Consider the following 17010-nt stretch of genomic DNA (forward strand, 5'->3'; position numbering starts at 1 on the left):
ATTTTAGAATTTACCAAATGGCTGCAAAGAAACAGAGTGAACAATTTAAAGGGGTCTGAATACTTTCCGTACCCACTGTACTGCTTGGTGGCAGAATGTTAGGTGCCTACTTCTAGATACAGTCCACTTATTAGATGAGTGGCAAAGATACATTTTTAGGACCAGTGACAAATGCACAATACCACGTTACATTTTTTTAATAGATTGTAGTATTGAGGAGTTTTACACTAAGACATGGTAATAAACCATGTACCAAAATAATTAACTATTCTTAAATAATTAGCCAAGATTAAAAAAAAAAATGCTAGTTTATTGAATTGTAGATATTTTTACTTACCATTGTCCATTAAACATATTAAGAGTCTGTGTTACAGTAGACAAAGCGCTCATAATGAACAACTTAATACAGAACATAAATTAAAATATCCATTCTAATTACTGCACTGAAATGAGCAAAATTAAACTAAAGCTTTCATGTCAATACTACACTACACCTGGTTGAATTAGTGTTGCACATCATTTACTGTATACAACATCCCCACCACAAACTTCTTAGAGTCAGATTAATAAGGCTGCATCTTTTAAAAGGACTCAGTACAGAATGACTGTTCCAACAAAGTACAGGAGCTCGGTGCTTCATGATGTGGCCAATCATTTAACTACACCTTCCCTCCTGCTGGGTTTCCATCTATCTCCACCCTTCTCTGGCTCTAGAAAGCCAGAGCTGTCAAAGAACACAGTGGTGGAGATTGAAGGAAAACTAGCAGGTGGGAAGGTGTATTTAAATGATTGGCCCTGCTGTGCAGCACCGAGCGGCGGGACTTCGCTTGAACAGTCATTCTGTGCTGACGGAGTCCCTTTAAATCGCAGCAGCCCTGTGCTGCTGCACAATCACTTAATCTCCTAGGTGAAACTGTTATTTCCCTGCAAAATTAAGTCAGGGGCTATATGGTGACTTTGCCATGACACAGGTTCTCATGGTGTTACTGCTACAATCATGATACAATACAAGTGAATGGTGTTGCATTGCACCACTGAGTGTACTATGACCGCAACAAGCCAGTTGCAATAAGTCCAACCTTGTTTAATATTTCAACTTGCTTATTGCAGTACTCTTGTATTTCCCTGCGATGTAGCAGTGGCACACTGCGAACATTGGTTCACTGCGAACATTGGTTATGTGACAGGTGTCATGGACAAAGTCACTGTGCAACTCTAGTTTAAGTGATTGTTCAGAAACACGATAAAAAGATCGCAGCAACACAGGGCTGCTGAAATTGAAAGCCACAACATGACTGCTGGACCTCAAGGATAAGCAATCATTGGGCAATATTTATCAAAACTGTAGCACAGGCAGCAACCAATCAGCTCAGTTCATTGTCTAAGTTTCTCTTCAAAATATAAGCTGCACCCTGATTGGTTGCTTTGGTCAACAAGGACAGTTTTAATATGAAGCCCAATAATTAGCCTAAAATACACTCTTAGCATGGATGTTAGCTGCCTGGCAAAGAGCACTAAATTAGTCAATGGTTTATAATATTAAAAAAATGGAAAATTGATTAGAGCTCTGATCTTCGACCTCTACTGTATGGGAACATTATACTATGAATCATACAATGAAAAAAAGCAAGTGGAGTTTTGCTTGAATAGAGAATGAATCTTATATTTTATAGTTTTTTTGGGGGGTGGGGGACAGGGAGAAGAATAAAAATGAGTGACCCAAATAGACCAGGGTTTGTCAGTGTAAACTGTGTATTCCATCGGACTGCAAGTAAACATTTTAAAAATGTACAGGTACAATGGCAAATTCAAATCTGCTACATTTGCATATTCATTGTGAATGCATTTTTTTATTATGGTAAGCTTACCAAGTTATAAGATTGATGGATTCAGATTTAAAAGGGATTGTCATTCACTTCAATAGCAGCTGCGATGCAGTACCCAAGAACAGCCACTATGCAGTGAACAAAGCGGTGGTGTTCTGACTCTTTAAACCGTTACATACTAACAGCAGCCTGCAAACAGCTGGTAGGATAGGTCATCAATATGGCAGCCCCTTTAACAATATGACCATTACCCTGTACGATTGTTGTTCTTCACATTGTACCTAAGGTTAAAGCCACTGCTATTTAAAAAATAAAAGTATTCAGCACTTTATAGGAAAAGCCTGAATTCCATTTGATGAATAAAACATGTGCAACACAAAATATTGAGAAGCGGCAATGTCAGTACAGTAATCGCCACCTAGTCAGTAGTTCTTTCTCTACCAGTAAAAGGAATATGGTCCAAAAAGCAAGTCGTCACACAAGCACATTATGCACTCTTTGCAAATACTCTGAGGGTAGCCTCAATGTATTGTCATCATTCACAAAATTGTATGTTTAATATTACTGGTTTTACCTAAAATGGAAAAATTGATTACAATTTAGGAAAATGCTGGTTTGGTCTAAGGGTTAATAAGGCCTGTTCATATTGTAAAGCACTCGGTAAGCTATTTGTGCCACATTCATTTGGATTGGATTATAAGGTTAATGCATCGTTTGTACCAAAATGAAAATTAATAAATATATCTCATATACCATTAGGTAAATTTCAATGTCTCCTATAAATTTTCTGTAAATGACATCCCGGTAAGTATAAAGCAGATGCTTAATGCTGTAGTGACTGAAACTGATTCTAGGCAGTTCTTCGTGGTACAGCATTCATACCAGACATCCATTCTTCAGGTCCATAAGGAGACACTATTCTTTAATTAAAAAGGAATGTCATATACATGCTGTAAACATCGATGTCCCACTGAGACATCGTGATGGACCGTTACTTCTCAAGTTGCTGGGGTGTGCTAAATGCTTCATACACATTGGCAGCAAAGTCCTTAACTTGTTCCATAAGTAGGAGATCCTATGGAATAAGTAAATTGGTAAGCAAATATCAGTAAAACAAACAAAAAAGACATAATAAAAGTCAAGACATTAAAAACTTATCATTACAAGTCTCCAAAGGAATCTTTATCACATCTCAACATACTTACTTTTTTTTCTTCATATAGGAACACAAACTACCATATAATTTTTTTACTATAAAATGCATCTTTTAGGAAAAAAAAAAATCTTGCAAAAAAAAAAAAAAAAAAGTGTGTATTCTATAGTTCAGAGGAGGGTTCCTATGCTGGAGAGTGCAGACACAGCATCCTTCCTGATCACAGATAGAAGTATTCAGTGGCACAATTCTTTCTCCTCCTGGCTGACAATGATCAGTCTGATCGCTGTAGGATCGGGGAGAAAGCTAACAGTACCTGTACATCACTACAGTTGCATGAATGACACATGCCTGCAAGTAACTTCAAAATGTGGCCAATCATTCTTCCACATGTCCTAAAATTATGAAGCTTCATCAGAGAAAATTACAGAAAGTATAAGGATTGGACTGCAGATAACTGGGGTAAAAGTTATTTCCTCTGATGAAGTCCCCCTTTGAACGGTTTTAGGACATCTGGATGAATGATGATCTTGTAAAAAGGTCAGCGCTACCATCCCAACAGTAAAGCATCCTGAGACAATTCACGTGTGGGGCTACTTTTCATCCATGCAGTGGGCTCACTCACAATTTTGCCTAAGAACACTTCCATGAATAAAAAATGGCATCTAAACATCTTCCAAGAGTAATTTCTCCAAACGATCCAGAAACAGTTTGTTGATGAACAATGTTTTTTTCTAGCATGATGGAGGCAATGTCACATGGCAGAAGTCATATCTAAGTGGCTAGGTGAACAAAACATTAAGGCCTGAGGAGTTTCCTGGCCATAGACCTAAAACTTCAATATATTGCTAGATCATTCATAACGCACCAAACCATTTATTGTAAGAAAAGAACCCAACCCTTTTTATTTTTAAAGAGGATCCTTTACCAGTTTTAGCATGTTAAACTGGCGACATCATGGAATAGTGGCTGCAAAGCTGCATAAATCATAAAAGCTCCATAAATCATAAAAGCTCCATAAATCAGTTTTTATTTTTCATTTCTCATCTCGGTTGCACAGATATTAGCTTGTAAAGTTTAGGTTATAATTTATGATAAGCCCAATGGGGTGTTACCAGAGATTTGTCTCCAGGGTGTGTACTTTTTCTCCTGAATGACATTGACCAGGGGACTTTGCTTTTGAGCCCTCTCCAAAGTTCCTGACAAAGCCGGCTCAACATAGGGTACATGCAGGCTATAATATGTAGCTGGTATCTGCATCTAATAGCAGCGACAGGCGTGTCTACTGATCACTGCTGTTAACCACTTAAATGCCACTGTCAATTGCTGATAGCGGTATTTAAGTTCCGCAATCTGGTCCCAACGGGAGTTCAGACAGCCATCGGCTTGTCCCTGTGACGCTGTAAACCGATTGGTTGCTATTACAGCAGGGGCTGGCCGAACACCCCCATGCCTGTCATGTGATCACATCTGTGAAGTCTAGCCTGTGGTTAGAAGACAGTAATTTTTACTATATACAGCAGTACTGCAGAATTGCTGTATACAGTATATTAGAAATGATTAGACGATCGCAGGTTCAAGTTCTTTAAGGGGACTAGCAAATAAAGCAAAAAGTAAAGAAAAGCAGTTTTTAATAATGTAAAAATAATCCCTTTTTCCCCAGTTAATAATATAAAAAAAACAAAAAAATATATTTTTTTAACGAAATTCTGATTTTTCTTTTACGGTCGTTTATATAAGTTTGGTATTAGGTATTGTTGTAAATGTACTGACCTGGACAATCATATTTACAGGTCATTTTTACTGCAGAATGAAAGCCAAAAAAAACAGAACACAATTGTGGAATTGCAATTTCACTTCACTTGGGAGTTTTTTTCCCCCTATTTTCTAGTAAATCCTATGATAAAATGGATGGTGTCATTCAAAAGTTCATCTAGTCCCAACAAAAAAACAAGCCCTCATATGGTTTGGTCAGTGGAAGAATAAAATAGTTAAGGCTCTTACAAAAAGGAGAGGAAAAAATGAAAACACAAAAACAGAAAATAGCCACATTGAGAAGGAGTTAAAGAGGTTGGCGTACAAAAACATTCACAGGATAGTTTATAAATGTATGACGCAGAGGGTCCCATGCAATGATTTTACGACGAGTTGTACTTTTGAATGACACCATTTATTTTACCACATAGTGAACTGGAAAACAGGAAAAAAATCCATGTTTGCTGAGATTGCAAATAAAATTTTTGCTTATGTTGCCATTTTCTGAGACCCGTAGCGGTTTAATTTTTTAGGATCCGGGCTTGGGTAATGGCCAAAAAATATTAATTCTGGCGTTTTGATTTTTTTCTCATTATGTCATTTACCAATCGGATTAATTGTTTTTATATTTTGATAGATCGGACAGTTCTGAAAGCAGCGATACCAAATATGTTTATTTTTTTTATTGTTTTATTTTCAATGGGGCAAAAGGGGGGGTGACTTGAACTTTTGCGTTTTTTCATATTTTTAAAAACTTTTTTTTCACATTTTTTACGGACTTCAATAGTCACCTTAGGAGACTTGAAGTTGCGATCACCCGATCACCTGTGCTACACATAGCAGTATAGCAGAAATCACAATCTTCTATGAACACCGGCTACGAGCTGGGGTTCACAGGAGATTCACAATGACAGGTAGTCTTCTGCAGACCCCCAGCTGTCATAACAACCCATCGGCGCAGTGCAATCACGTGACAAGGGCGCCGATGGGTGGGATTTGTGACACGCTTCCGGCCGGCGCGTGGTAAATTCTTCTGTCAGTGATTGACGGCGGGATTTAACGGGTTAACAGCCGCGGGCGGAGCACCAATCCATCCGTGGTTGTTAAAGGCACATGACAGCTGATTAAATCAGCAATCTAGTGAGGGGTTAAAGGATACAAAGTTGCTAATCACAATCATTAAATGGTGTTTTGCTACTAACCAAGTTGTCTTACATACTATACAATATGAAGTGTAGTACATACCTGGACAAAGTGGCTGGGCATTTCACTACATATGGAGTGGATCTGTCCATTTACTATAGGGATAATTTTGGCCAATGGTAAATTAACGCTGGAAAGGCTGTAGAAATAAAGAGATTTATTTTGAATTAAACGTTGTAATTAGAGAAATAGTAAACACACAGGGTCTGATTCATCAAAGCTTTCATGTCAGAATTTTAGCTTTGAAAAGTTACAGAATTCTCAGGCGCAACTCAGAGTTGTGCCTAAATTTTGAAACTTTTGACGTTTTCATACCAGTTTCTCCCAGCTCTGACAAAATAGGCGGATCTTGGGCAGGACAGGGTATAGCAGGGAAGAAAGCCACAGCTCCTATAATTCATGAATGGTGTGGTATTACATAATTCTGGAATCTGAGTGGAGTGGGTTTTCTGGCGTACCACTCGGAGACACACGCCACTCGTCAGGCGCTCCAAATTCATGAAGAGACATACAGCTCTTCATGAATCAGGAGCGTCTAACTCCAGCACTCCCCTAATCAAGAACATAGAGAAAAACGACGGTCTTGATGAATCGGGCCCATAGACCCCAATTTGTCAAGGCGGCCGCTTTTTATTCTGGTCTTGATGAAGCGTGCACTAGAGTAATATACGCCAAACTAATTCAAGAGGTGTGTGCATCTTAATGAATTTGGTGCATCTTTCAGCTGCTGTGCACCACAAGAAGAAATGTATGTAATTTACACTTTTTTATCTGTGGAATCAATTATGATGAATTTGCTAGGCATGCTCTTACACATCTCCTCTCGACAACGTCTACCCATCCCCACTTTTTGCGACACTGCAAGAGATTTTAACCCCTTGTTCCCAGAGCCATAACTTCTTTATTTTTCAGTCAATATGGCCATGTGAGGGCTTATTTTTTGCAGGGCGAGTTGTACTTTTGAACGACATCGCTGTACTGAAAAACGGGGAAAAAATTCCTAGTGCGGTGAAATTGCAAAAAAAGTGCAATTCCACAGGTTTGGTTTTTTCACCACGTTCACTGAATGCTAAAACTGACCTACCATTATTATTCTCCAGGCCATTATGAGTTCGTAGATACCAAACATGTATAGGTTCTTTTTTAATTAAGTGGTGAAAAAACAAAACCAAAAAAAAGCGCCATTTTCCGAGACCAGTAGCGACTCCCTTTTTCGTGATCTGGGGACGGGTCAGGGCCTATTTTTTGCGCGCCGAGCTGACGTTTTTATGGATACCATTTTGTGGTAGATCTGATGTTTTGATCGCCCGTTATTGCATTCTATTGCAATGTTGCGGCGACCAAAAAAAACGTAATTCTGGCATTTAGAATTTTCTCGTTACGCCGTTAACCAATAGGATTAATTCTTTTTCTATATTGAGAGATCGGGCGATTTTTTTTTTATTGTTTTATTTTGAATGGGGCGAAAGGGGGGCGATTTAAACTTTTATATTTTTAAAAACTTTTTTTTTTTTTTTTTTAAACTTTCTGCTTGCTTCAATAGTCTCCATGGGAGACTAGAAGCAGCAATTACCTGATCGGCTCTGCTACATACAGGTGATGAGCAGATCGCCTGTATGTAGCATATTTACTCACTTGCTATGAGCACCGACCACTGGGCGGTGCTCATAGCAATCTGGACATGACAACCACAGGGATCTGCTGTAGACCCCGGGTTATCATACCAACCCATTGGTGACCCGCGATCATGTGACGGGGTCACCGATGGGCGGGGTAAGTGATGCACTTCCGGCACTGCGCTGTTAAGAGATTGACAGTGGCATTTGACTAGTTAACAGCCGCGGGTGGATCGCGATTTCACCCGCGGCTGTTGCGGGAACGTCAGCTGTATAACTCAGCTGACATGTGCCCGGTTCAGTGCGGGTTCAGCGCCGGAGCCCGCGCTGAATGGGGGGTTACAACGTGGTGCATACCATTACGTATCACGTCGTAAAAGAGTTAAAGGGATTTTCCCACAACAAAAGTTAATTTTAATTAATAGATTTTGGAATAATAATATTTTCCACAATTGGATGTGTTTAAATATAATGTTCCTGTGCTGAGATAATCTTATAAATGTGCCCCTGCTGTGTACTGTATAACGGCTGTGTCTGATCATACAGGGACATGGTCTGATCATACCACATCTCCTGGACAGGGAAGGAAGGAAAAGACAATACAGACATTACAGCAGAGGATCACAGCTGATTCAATCTTTGAAGAAAAAGATTGTTTAAAAACAGGCAGTGAAATGCTTTACCTCACAAAAAAAAATCATCTGTGATCCCCTGCTGTAATAACCATATAACTATTTTTTGCTTATGCCCAGAGCTGTGGAGTTGGAGTTCATTTTGGTGGAGTCGGAGCCGTATAAAATGGACCGACACCAATATTTTTTCATAAGAAAAGAAAGTTATGAAATGTCCTATAAATGTCTGTCCTATTCCTGATCTAAGGGTCTAGACTTTTAGCGGAGATGAATCTGTGCTACAGTAAATTTATCACTTAAACATGAGCCATATATGAGGGAGTCGGAGTCATGGAAATTGAGGAGTCAGAGTTAGAGTCGGAGGTTTGGCTTACCGACACCACAGTCCTGCTCCCCCCCCCATACCCCGGAGCTTATATGACCAGACAATGTTCGTTTCTGGCATAAACTTGTAGATGAATCGGGGCCATAAATGAATATAAATTACACCATTACAAAAATGTACAGTTCATCTTCTCTATAAGTCTATAAACTTTATGATGCCTTAAGGGAGTTTCCTAATGCTTCTTCAGAGCACCACTTCCCAAACTTCTAGCTCCTGCTTGCCGGAGGTGGAGGATGCATTCCTAAAAATTGCCAGTTCAAACAAAAGGCATGGCCACACGACTGGTCTGAACTGTGTGCTGTCCAATGCTGCATGCAGAGGATGTTTTGCCTCTGCAACTTCGGAGTGCAAGGGAACTGAAGCTGGCAAGATCCAGTGATCCTGTCCGCTTCAGGGCGCTTGCAAGTGTGTTTTTCTTCCAGGAGACCAGGCCACCATTGATAAGACTTCAGAGGTGATCAGTAACTGGGCAATGGACAGTAAACTATAAAATTAAAATTCTCTCCGCTCTTGAGAACAGAGAGAAATAAATTGGAAAGTTGTTTGCTTTTACAAGCACCTTGCAGTAGTACCCATTCAAAAAACTGAAACAACCCCTTTACATACAGATGCATCTCACTAAATTAGAATATCATCAAAAAGTTAATTTCAGTTCTTCAATACAAAAAGTGAAACTCATATATTATATAGAGTCATTACAAACAGAGTGATCTATTTCAAGTGTTTATTTCTGTTAATGTTAATGATTATGGCTTACAGCCAATGAAAACACAAAAGTCATTAACTCAGTGAATTAGAATAATTAACAAAAAAAACTTGCAACGGCTTTCTAAGCATTTAAAAAGGTCCCTTAGTCTGTTTCAGTAGGTTGCACAATCATTGGGAAGACTGGTGACTTGTCAGATGTCCAGAAGGCAGTCATTGACACTACGTAAATGCAAAGTAAATTTTGCATTTCATTTAAAAAAATCAAGGTCCCAGAGTCTGGAGGAAGAGTGGAGAGGCCACAATCCAAGCTGCTTGAGGTCTAGTGTGAAGTTTCCACAATCAGTGATGGTTTGCGGTGTCATGTCATCTGCTGGTGTAAGTCCACTGTGTTCTGGACCAAAGTCAGCGCAGCCGCCTATCAGGAAACTTTAGAGCACTTCATGCTTCCCTCTGCCGGCAAGATTTCTGGAGATGGAAATTTCATTCTCCAGCAGGACTTGGCCCCTGTCCACACTGACAAAAGTACTAATACCTGGTTTAAAAACAACAGTATCACTGTGCTTGATTGGCCAGCAAACTCACCTGACCTTAACCCCATAGAGAATCTATTATAGAGAATCTATGGGGTATTGTCAAGAGGAAGATGAGAGACACCAGACCCAACAATGCAGACGAGCTGAAGGCTGCTATCATAACACCACGGCAGTGCCACAGGCTGATCGCCTCCATGCCACGCCGCATTGATGCAGTAATTGATGCATAAGGAGCCCCAACCAAGTATTGAGTGCATTTACTGAACATACATTTCAGTAGGCCAACATTTCGGATTTTAAAAACATTTTTCAAGCTGTTGTTAAAAAGTATTCTAATTTACTGAGATAATGACTTTTGTGTTTTCATTGGCTGTAAGCCATAATCCTCAACACTAACAGAAATAAACACTTGAAATAGATCACTCTGTTTGTAATGACTCTATATAATATGAGTTTCACTTTCTGTATTGAAGAACTGAAATAAATTAACTTTTTGATGATATTCTAATTTAGTGAGAAGCACCTGTATTTATCAATCTAACGTACCAAACTACATGTATAAGCTTTTGCAATTATTTAAGGCACAAGTGTAAGACGTACCTGCTCACTGAGCTGTTTTGATTTAATTCTTGCTCGTTTGGTCGAAAGAACTCTGCAATGCTGTCGAGTAGTCTTCCAAAACCTCGATTCAGACATGAGTTCAACACTGTGCTGAAGTCCTGACTGTAAACATAGATCATATAAAGTATGCTAAATGTCTTTCTGCAAATAAAGAAAATTTTAACTCTTACAGAAGAGACCCGGCAGTCGTTCATATCAGCTAATCTTAAAACTCCTCTAAAAAGAAGAGAGACTCATGTGTAGGCAGCATTGTTACCCCTAAGGAGTACAGAGCAGCTAATATTTGGCAATCTATTGGCAAAAAAGTTGTACAGACACAACTTTTTTGTTCGTTTTTAAAAAACAGATTTCAGCTGAATCCGCTTTAACACTGAAGTCTATGGACAACAGATCCGTTAATTAGTCATCCGTTTTTTTGTCATTTCCAAAGGATCCGTTTTTTTGCTTATGGGCTCAGTTTTAAATGGAAGATAACGGATAACTGATTAACGGATCCGTTGTCCATAGACTTGAATGCTTAAAAAATGTATCCAGCTATAATCAGTTTTTAAAAATGGACAAAAAAGTTGTGTCTGCTCAACTTTTTTGCCAACGGATTGGTGCTGGATCCAATCTAATGGATGATTACTGGACATGTGAACATTGCCTAAGAAGAAATTACTATCAGTTACAATTTCTGGAGACGTGAGCAAAAATAAATAGATGATTGTGAGTATCCTTAATGGAACAATTATTAGTTTACCTCTCCAACATGTCTCTGGTTTCATTCAGGAGACGGATGGTGGTGACGTCCTTCTCTGTTAGTCCACACGCCTAGTAAAACCAAATAGATATTTTTATCACAACTAAAAGCATTTCTCAGCAACACAAGAAGGAAATTCTGCTTAGGTCTGCAATAGCTATAGTGGTGCCGAATGGGTGTAAGAGTGCCTGAGCACCAAATGTACATGGAGGCCCCATACGCCATATAATATGGTACTTACAATTCCGCAGCTGCTATGCTATCATATTTATATGTTAACCTGTGCTCACTATTGATACCAAGCTCAGTAGCCAAAGAAATAACTGCAATATTTCAGGAGTATTTTACACTATAAATCAACAAAATGTATGGAAAAATATATAAGATAAAAAGGTAATTTTAAAACACATTTCCCTCCATTAATGTTACAAGCAATAAACTTCAATTTTAACCTCTTCTCGACAGAGAATTTCGGTTTGTGTGTTCTTCCAAGAGCCATAACTTTCTTATTTTTCTGTCCACATAATATTATGTTTATTTTTGCGGGACGAGTTGTATTTTTAAATGACACCAATCATTTTACCACATAGTGCACTGGAAAATGGGAAAAGAATTCCAAGTGTGGTGAAGTTGTAAAGAAACCTTACAATTCATACATTGTTTTTATGGCATACATTCTGTGGTTAAAATGACATGGCAATATGATTCTCCTCATCAGTATGATTATGGCGATACCAAACTTCATGGCGAAAAATCAGAAATTTGTAAAAAAAAAAAGTGGGAATGTGTCACCATTTTCCAAGACACGCAACATTTTCATTTTTCAGTCAATGGAACTGGTGGGGCTATGCACATGTCCGTTTTTTTCCTAGGGAAAGCCGATACGAGGGAAAAAAAACCCAGCATGCGTGAGTTGCACCCAATATTTGGATCACACTCGGTCATGCAAGTCACTGAGTCTGTGGAAACATTAGACTGCACTTGGATGACATCTGAGTGCAATCCAGTTTTCACAGACTGACAGAATAGAGAAGGTAGAGACTTTTCTCCATCTTTTCCTCATCCAAGAAAATCGGATGGCACCGTGATAACACTGTGATTTCCATTATCAGCCCGATTCTCTCGGATGACAGAAAATACACTGGTGTGACCCTAGCCTAACATGCCATTACCCCAGTAACTGAGGATTCTATGGTGCTTTTCTGGACAATAATTTATACTAAGCCACCCAAATGCTGGATTATTAGATTTTAAAACTATTTGCAGCCTACAGATAGGGAAAAAAAAGCAAACACATAGTATACAGTTTTCAATAAATCAATCAAACTAGACTATAACAAGCGGTTTTTCCAAATTCAACACAAAAAGCCACTTTTAATGACTTAACATGTCACTCTCCGCAAGGAGAAAAGTTACCCCTTAGATACTGGTCTGATGCCTCTCACCCTGCCAAACCATATCTCACACTTTGCACTGACGATGGGCAGTACCCCGAAACACAGTGTCTGCAAATTGAGATTCTGGTTCTGTCAAGTCATGTGACAAGGCTCATTAAAGGGTCGATATTGACTTTTAGGATTGCTGCTTCCTATAGGTGGCACTAGAGTTCTAGTTCTCTTCCTCTCTGAAGAAACAATTTACATATTTCCCAGAGGAGTATTGCGTCTTAAAAGTGTCCTCACCTTGACATGCTTAACATGTCACTCTCCACAAGGAGAAACGTTACCCCTTGGAACAACAAAAAAACAAACTTATTCCGCCATTTAAAGAGAACCTGTCACTTGATTATTGCTGCTCAAACCACATGTGGCATGAGTCAGAGCCTGGCTATGCAATAGCCCGGGCATTTCAGAAGGAAAAAAAAGCGTTTGAAGAGCCAGCAGGGAACCTTACAAATAGACATTTCTACTGCACCGTGACAAAGATATACGTTGTGGTGAGCAGGTATAGAAGCGGTGCCTGTGCTATTCGTCACAACAGATGGATTTTACATACAGCTGGCCTCCTAATGCTATGGCCATGATCAGAGCAATGCAAAGCAGAGCTGTGTGTGCGCATGTACTGAGAGTGCAGCAGTGTTGTGTTCATGTGTGTGCCAGAGAATGGTATAATGTGCGAGCTGTAAATCTACTGTATACAGTTATATGAAAAAGTTTGGGCACCCCTATTAATCTTAAGCTTAATGTTTTATAAAAATTGGTGTTTTTGCAACAGCTATTTCAGTTTGATATATGTAATAACTGTTGGACACAGTAATGTTTCTGCCTTGAAATGAGGTTTATTGTACTAACAGAAAATGTGCAATCTGCATTCAAACAAAATTTGGCAGGTGCATAAGTATGGGCACCCTTATCATTTTCTTGTTTTAAATACTCCTACCTACTTTTTACTGACGTACTAAAGCCCTTTTTTTTGTTTTGTAACCTCATTGAGCTTTGAACTTCATAGCCAGGTGTATGCAATCATGAGAAAAGCTACTTAAAGTGGCCACTTGCAAGTTGTTCTCCTGTTTGAATCTCCTCTGAAGAGTGGCATCATGGGCTCCTCAAAACAACTGTCAAGTGATCTGAAAACAAAGATTATTCAACATAGTTGTTCAGGGGAAGGATACAAAAAGCTGTCTCAGATTTAACCTGTCAGTTTCCACTGTGAGGAACATAGTAAGGAAATGGAAGAACACAGGGACAGTTCTCGTTAAGGCCAGAAGTGTCAGGCCAAGAAAAACATCAGAAAGGCAGAGAAGAAGAATGGTGAGATCAGTCAAGGACAATCCTCAGAGCACCTCCAGAGAGCTGCAGCATCAACTTGCTGCAGATGGTGTCACTGTGCAGCGGTCTACTATACAACGCACTTTGCACAAGGAGAAGCTGTATGGGAGAGTGATGCGAAAGACGCCGTTTCGGCAAGCACGCCACAAACAGAGTCGGCTGAGGTATGCAAAAGCACATTTGGACAAGCCAATTTCTTTTTGGAAGAAGGTCCTGTGGACTGATGAAACCATGATTGAGTTGTTTGGTCATACGAAAAGGCGTTATGTATGGCGGCAAAAAAACACAGCATTCCAAGAAAAACACTTGCTACCCACAGTACAATTTGGTGGAGGTTCCATCATGCTTTGGGGATGTGTGGCCAATGCCGGCACCGGGAATCTTGTTAAAGTTGAGGGACGCATGGATTCCACTCAGTATCAGCAGATTCTTGACAATAATGTTCAAGAATCAGTGATAAAGTTGAAGTTACGCAGGGGATGGATCTTTCAGCAAGACAATGATCCAAAACACCGCTCCAAATCTACTCAGGCATTCAAGCAGAGGAACAATTATAATGTTCTGGAATGGCCATCCCAGTCCCCAGACCAGAATATCATTGAACATCTGTGGGATCATTTGAAGAGGGCTGTCCATGCTCGGCGACCATCAAACTTAACTGAACTGGAATTGTTTTGTAAAGAGGAATGGTCAAAAATTCCTTCATCCAGGATCTCATTAAAAGCTACAGGAAGCGACTAGAGGCGATTATTTTTGCAAAAGGAGGATCTACTAAATATTAATGTCACTTTTCTGGTGAGGTGCCCATACTTATGCATCTGTCAAATTTTGTTTGAATGCAGATTGCACATTTTCTGTTAGCACAATAAACCTCATTTCAAGGCAGAAACATTACTGTGTCCAACAGTTATTACATATATCAAACTGAAATAGCTGTTGCAAAAACACCAATTTTTATAAAACAATAAGCTTAAGATTAATAGGGGCGCCCAAACTTTTTCATATAACTGTATCTGTATAATACATATACATGCTCTTTAATAGCGGGCACATGCGATCGCCTGGCCGCAGCAGGAGCAGCGCTGCGGCTACAACTGTGTGCCGGCTATTAAGAAGAATGAAGTCACTGCTCCCCACGCACATAGTCCCGGCGTGGGGAGCAGTGACTATTCCTGCAGCTGATCTCACCTTGTGAGGGCGCATGACAGGGACGTCATGCGCGGCTCACATGGCGATATCAGTGCTGGCAGCAGAAAAGGGACGCAGCTCTGGAGCACAGGGAAGAAAGAGGAGTAGAAGTGTTTTTAATTTTTTTTTATGTGCAGCTTGATGGGGATTAGGGGTACCATACATACCAGGATGGTGATTGCTGTGTCATGCATACCAGGATAGGGATGAGGGATTCCATGCATACCAGGATAAGGATGAGGGGTGCATGCACACCAAGATAGGGATGAGGGATGCCATGCACACCAGAATAAGAATGAGGGATGCCATGCATACCAGGATAAGGATTAGGGGTGCCATGCATACCACCAGTATGGAGATCAGGGGTGCCATGCATACCAGTATGGAGATCAGGGGTGCCATGCATACCAGTATGGAGGGGTGCCATGCATACCAGTATGGAAGGGTGCCATGCATACCAGTATGGAAGGGTGCCATGCATACCAGTATGGAAGGGTGCCATGCATACCAGTATGGAGGGGTGCCATGCATACCAGTATGGAGGGGTGCCATGCATACCAGTATGGAGGGGTGCCATGCATACCAGTATGGAGGGGTGCCATGCATACCAGTATGGAGGGGTGCCATGCATACCAGGATGGGGATCAGGGGGTGCCATGCATACCAGGATGGGGATCAGGGGGTGCCATGCATACCAGGATGGGGATCAGGGGGTGCCATGCATACCAGGATGGGGATCAGGGGGTGCCATGCATACCAGGATGGGGATCAGGGGGTGCCATGCATACCAGGATGGGGATCAGGGGGTGCCATTCATATCAGGATGGGGATCAGGGGGTGCCATGCATACCAGGATGGGGATCAGGGGGTGCCATGCATACCAGGATGGGGATCAGGGGGTGCCATGCATACCAGGTTGGGGATCAGGGGGTGCCATGCATACCAGGATGGAGGGGTGCCATGCATACCAGGATGGGGATGAGGGGTGCCATGCATACCAGGATCGGGATTGAGGTACTATGCATACCAGGATGGGGATGGGGGCCATACATAATATGAAGGGGTGGCATATATACCAGGATGGGGGATATTATCAGAATTGGGGGACATTACCACTATACCAGTGTCAGCAGCAGACCCCCTCCCCCTTAACAGTGCATCGTGACCACATCATTTTTTGCTTAAATTTTTTTTTCTAATTTTCCTCCTCTAAAGCCTAGGTGCGTCTTATACCGAAAAATACGGTAAATATTAAACATTTTTAAGATGCTTTACTATACATATTCTGCTAATTCTGATTCATGGTAAATTAATAGAACAGTCATTTTAAAAGACCAAACTAAGAAATAAATATGTATTTACCTAATATGAAGTACAATAAACGTATTGGTCTATGAAACCCTGAGAAATTGAGTAGCCGCTCCAGACAAGGTCATGCTGACTTCTGAGTGGCTATTAGCTATGTATCTCCACTATGACAAATTACTGAATGACCTTAGACGCCCCATCTGCATCTTCCAAAAAACTCGCATTGAAAATCACAACTACTGAAGAAGACATTCATGTCTAGACGAGATGTCATAAAACTCAGCAACCTGTTCAACTTTCCTCATATTTCCTTCTCTTCTTTCAACAAATATTTGGCGTGAAGACTAGATAGATGTTTTCCAATGTAATATACTAACCTGCAAATAACTAATGCAATAACACTTTAGAAAGATGACCTTTCACTGGATTTTTTAATTTAAAAAGGAGTAATTCCTTTAATTGTAGCTGTTCCAATGATTCTGGAACAGTCTTTATTTCTTTCTATGCCGCTCCTTTCTTATGCTCCCTAATAGTAAAGATGCAAATTTTGGAGCGCTGGCGCACAGGAGAAA

General features: G+C 40.3%; 1 protein-coding gene across 3 annotated transcripts in view; it reads right to left on the minus strand.

Moving 5' to 3' along the window:
- Window positions 1-289: 289 nt before the first annotated feature.
- Window positions 290-17010, minus strand: part of PEX3 (peroxisomal biogenesis factor 3) — a 50567-nt gene continuing 33846 nt past the window's right edge. For all 3 annotated transcript variants that reach the window (XM_073671375.1, XM_073671376.1, XM_073671377.1), the window contains exons 10-13: window positions 11175-11245; window positions 10412-10534; window positions 5980-6076; window positions 290-2901 (exon numbers count right to left, since the gene is read on the minus strand). In XM_073671375.1, the coding sequence (XP_073527476.1) occupies window positions 2818-2901; window positions 5980-6076; window positions 10412-10534; window positions 11175-11245 (375 nt within the window). In that variant the 3' untranslated portion in view covers window positions 290-2817. The remainder of the gene's footprint in view (window positions 2902-5979; window positions 6077-10411; window positions 10535-11174; window positions 11246-17010) is intronic.

This window comes from Phyllobates terribilis, unplaced genomic scaffold (genome assembly GCF_046119375.1).
Source record: "Phyllobates terribilis strain yellow unplaced genomic scaffold, ASM4611937v1 Scaffold_3__8_contigs__length_932513732, whole genome shotgun sequence".
NCBI classification, from domain to species: Eukaryota; Metazoa; Chordata; class Amphibia; order Anura; family Dendrobatidae; genus Phyllobates; species Phyllobates terribilis.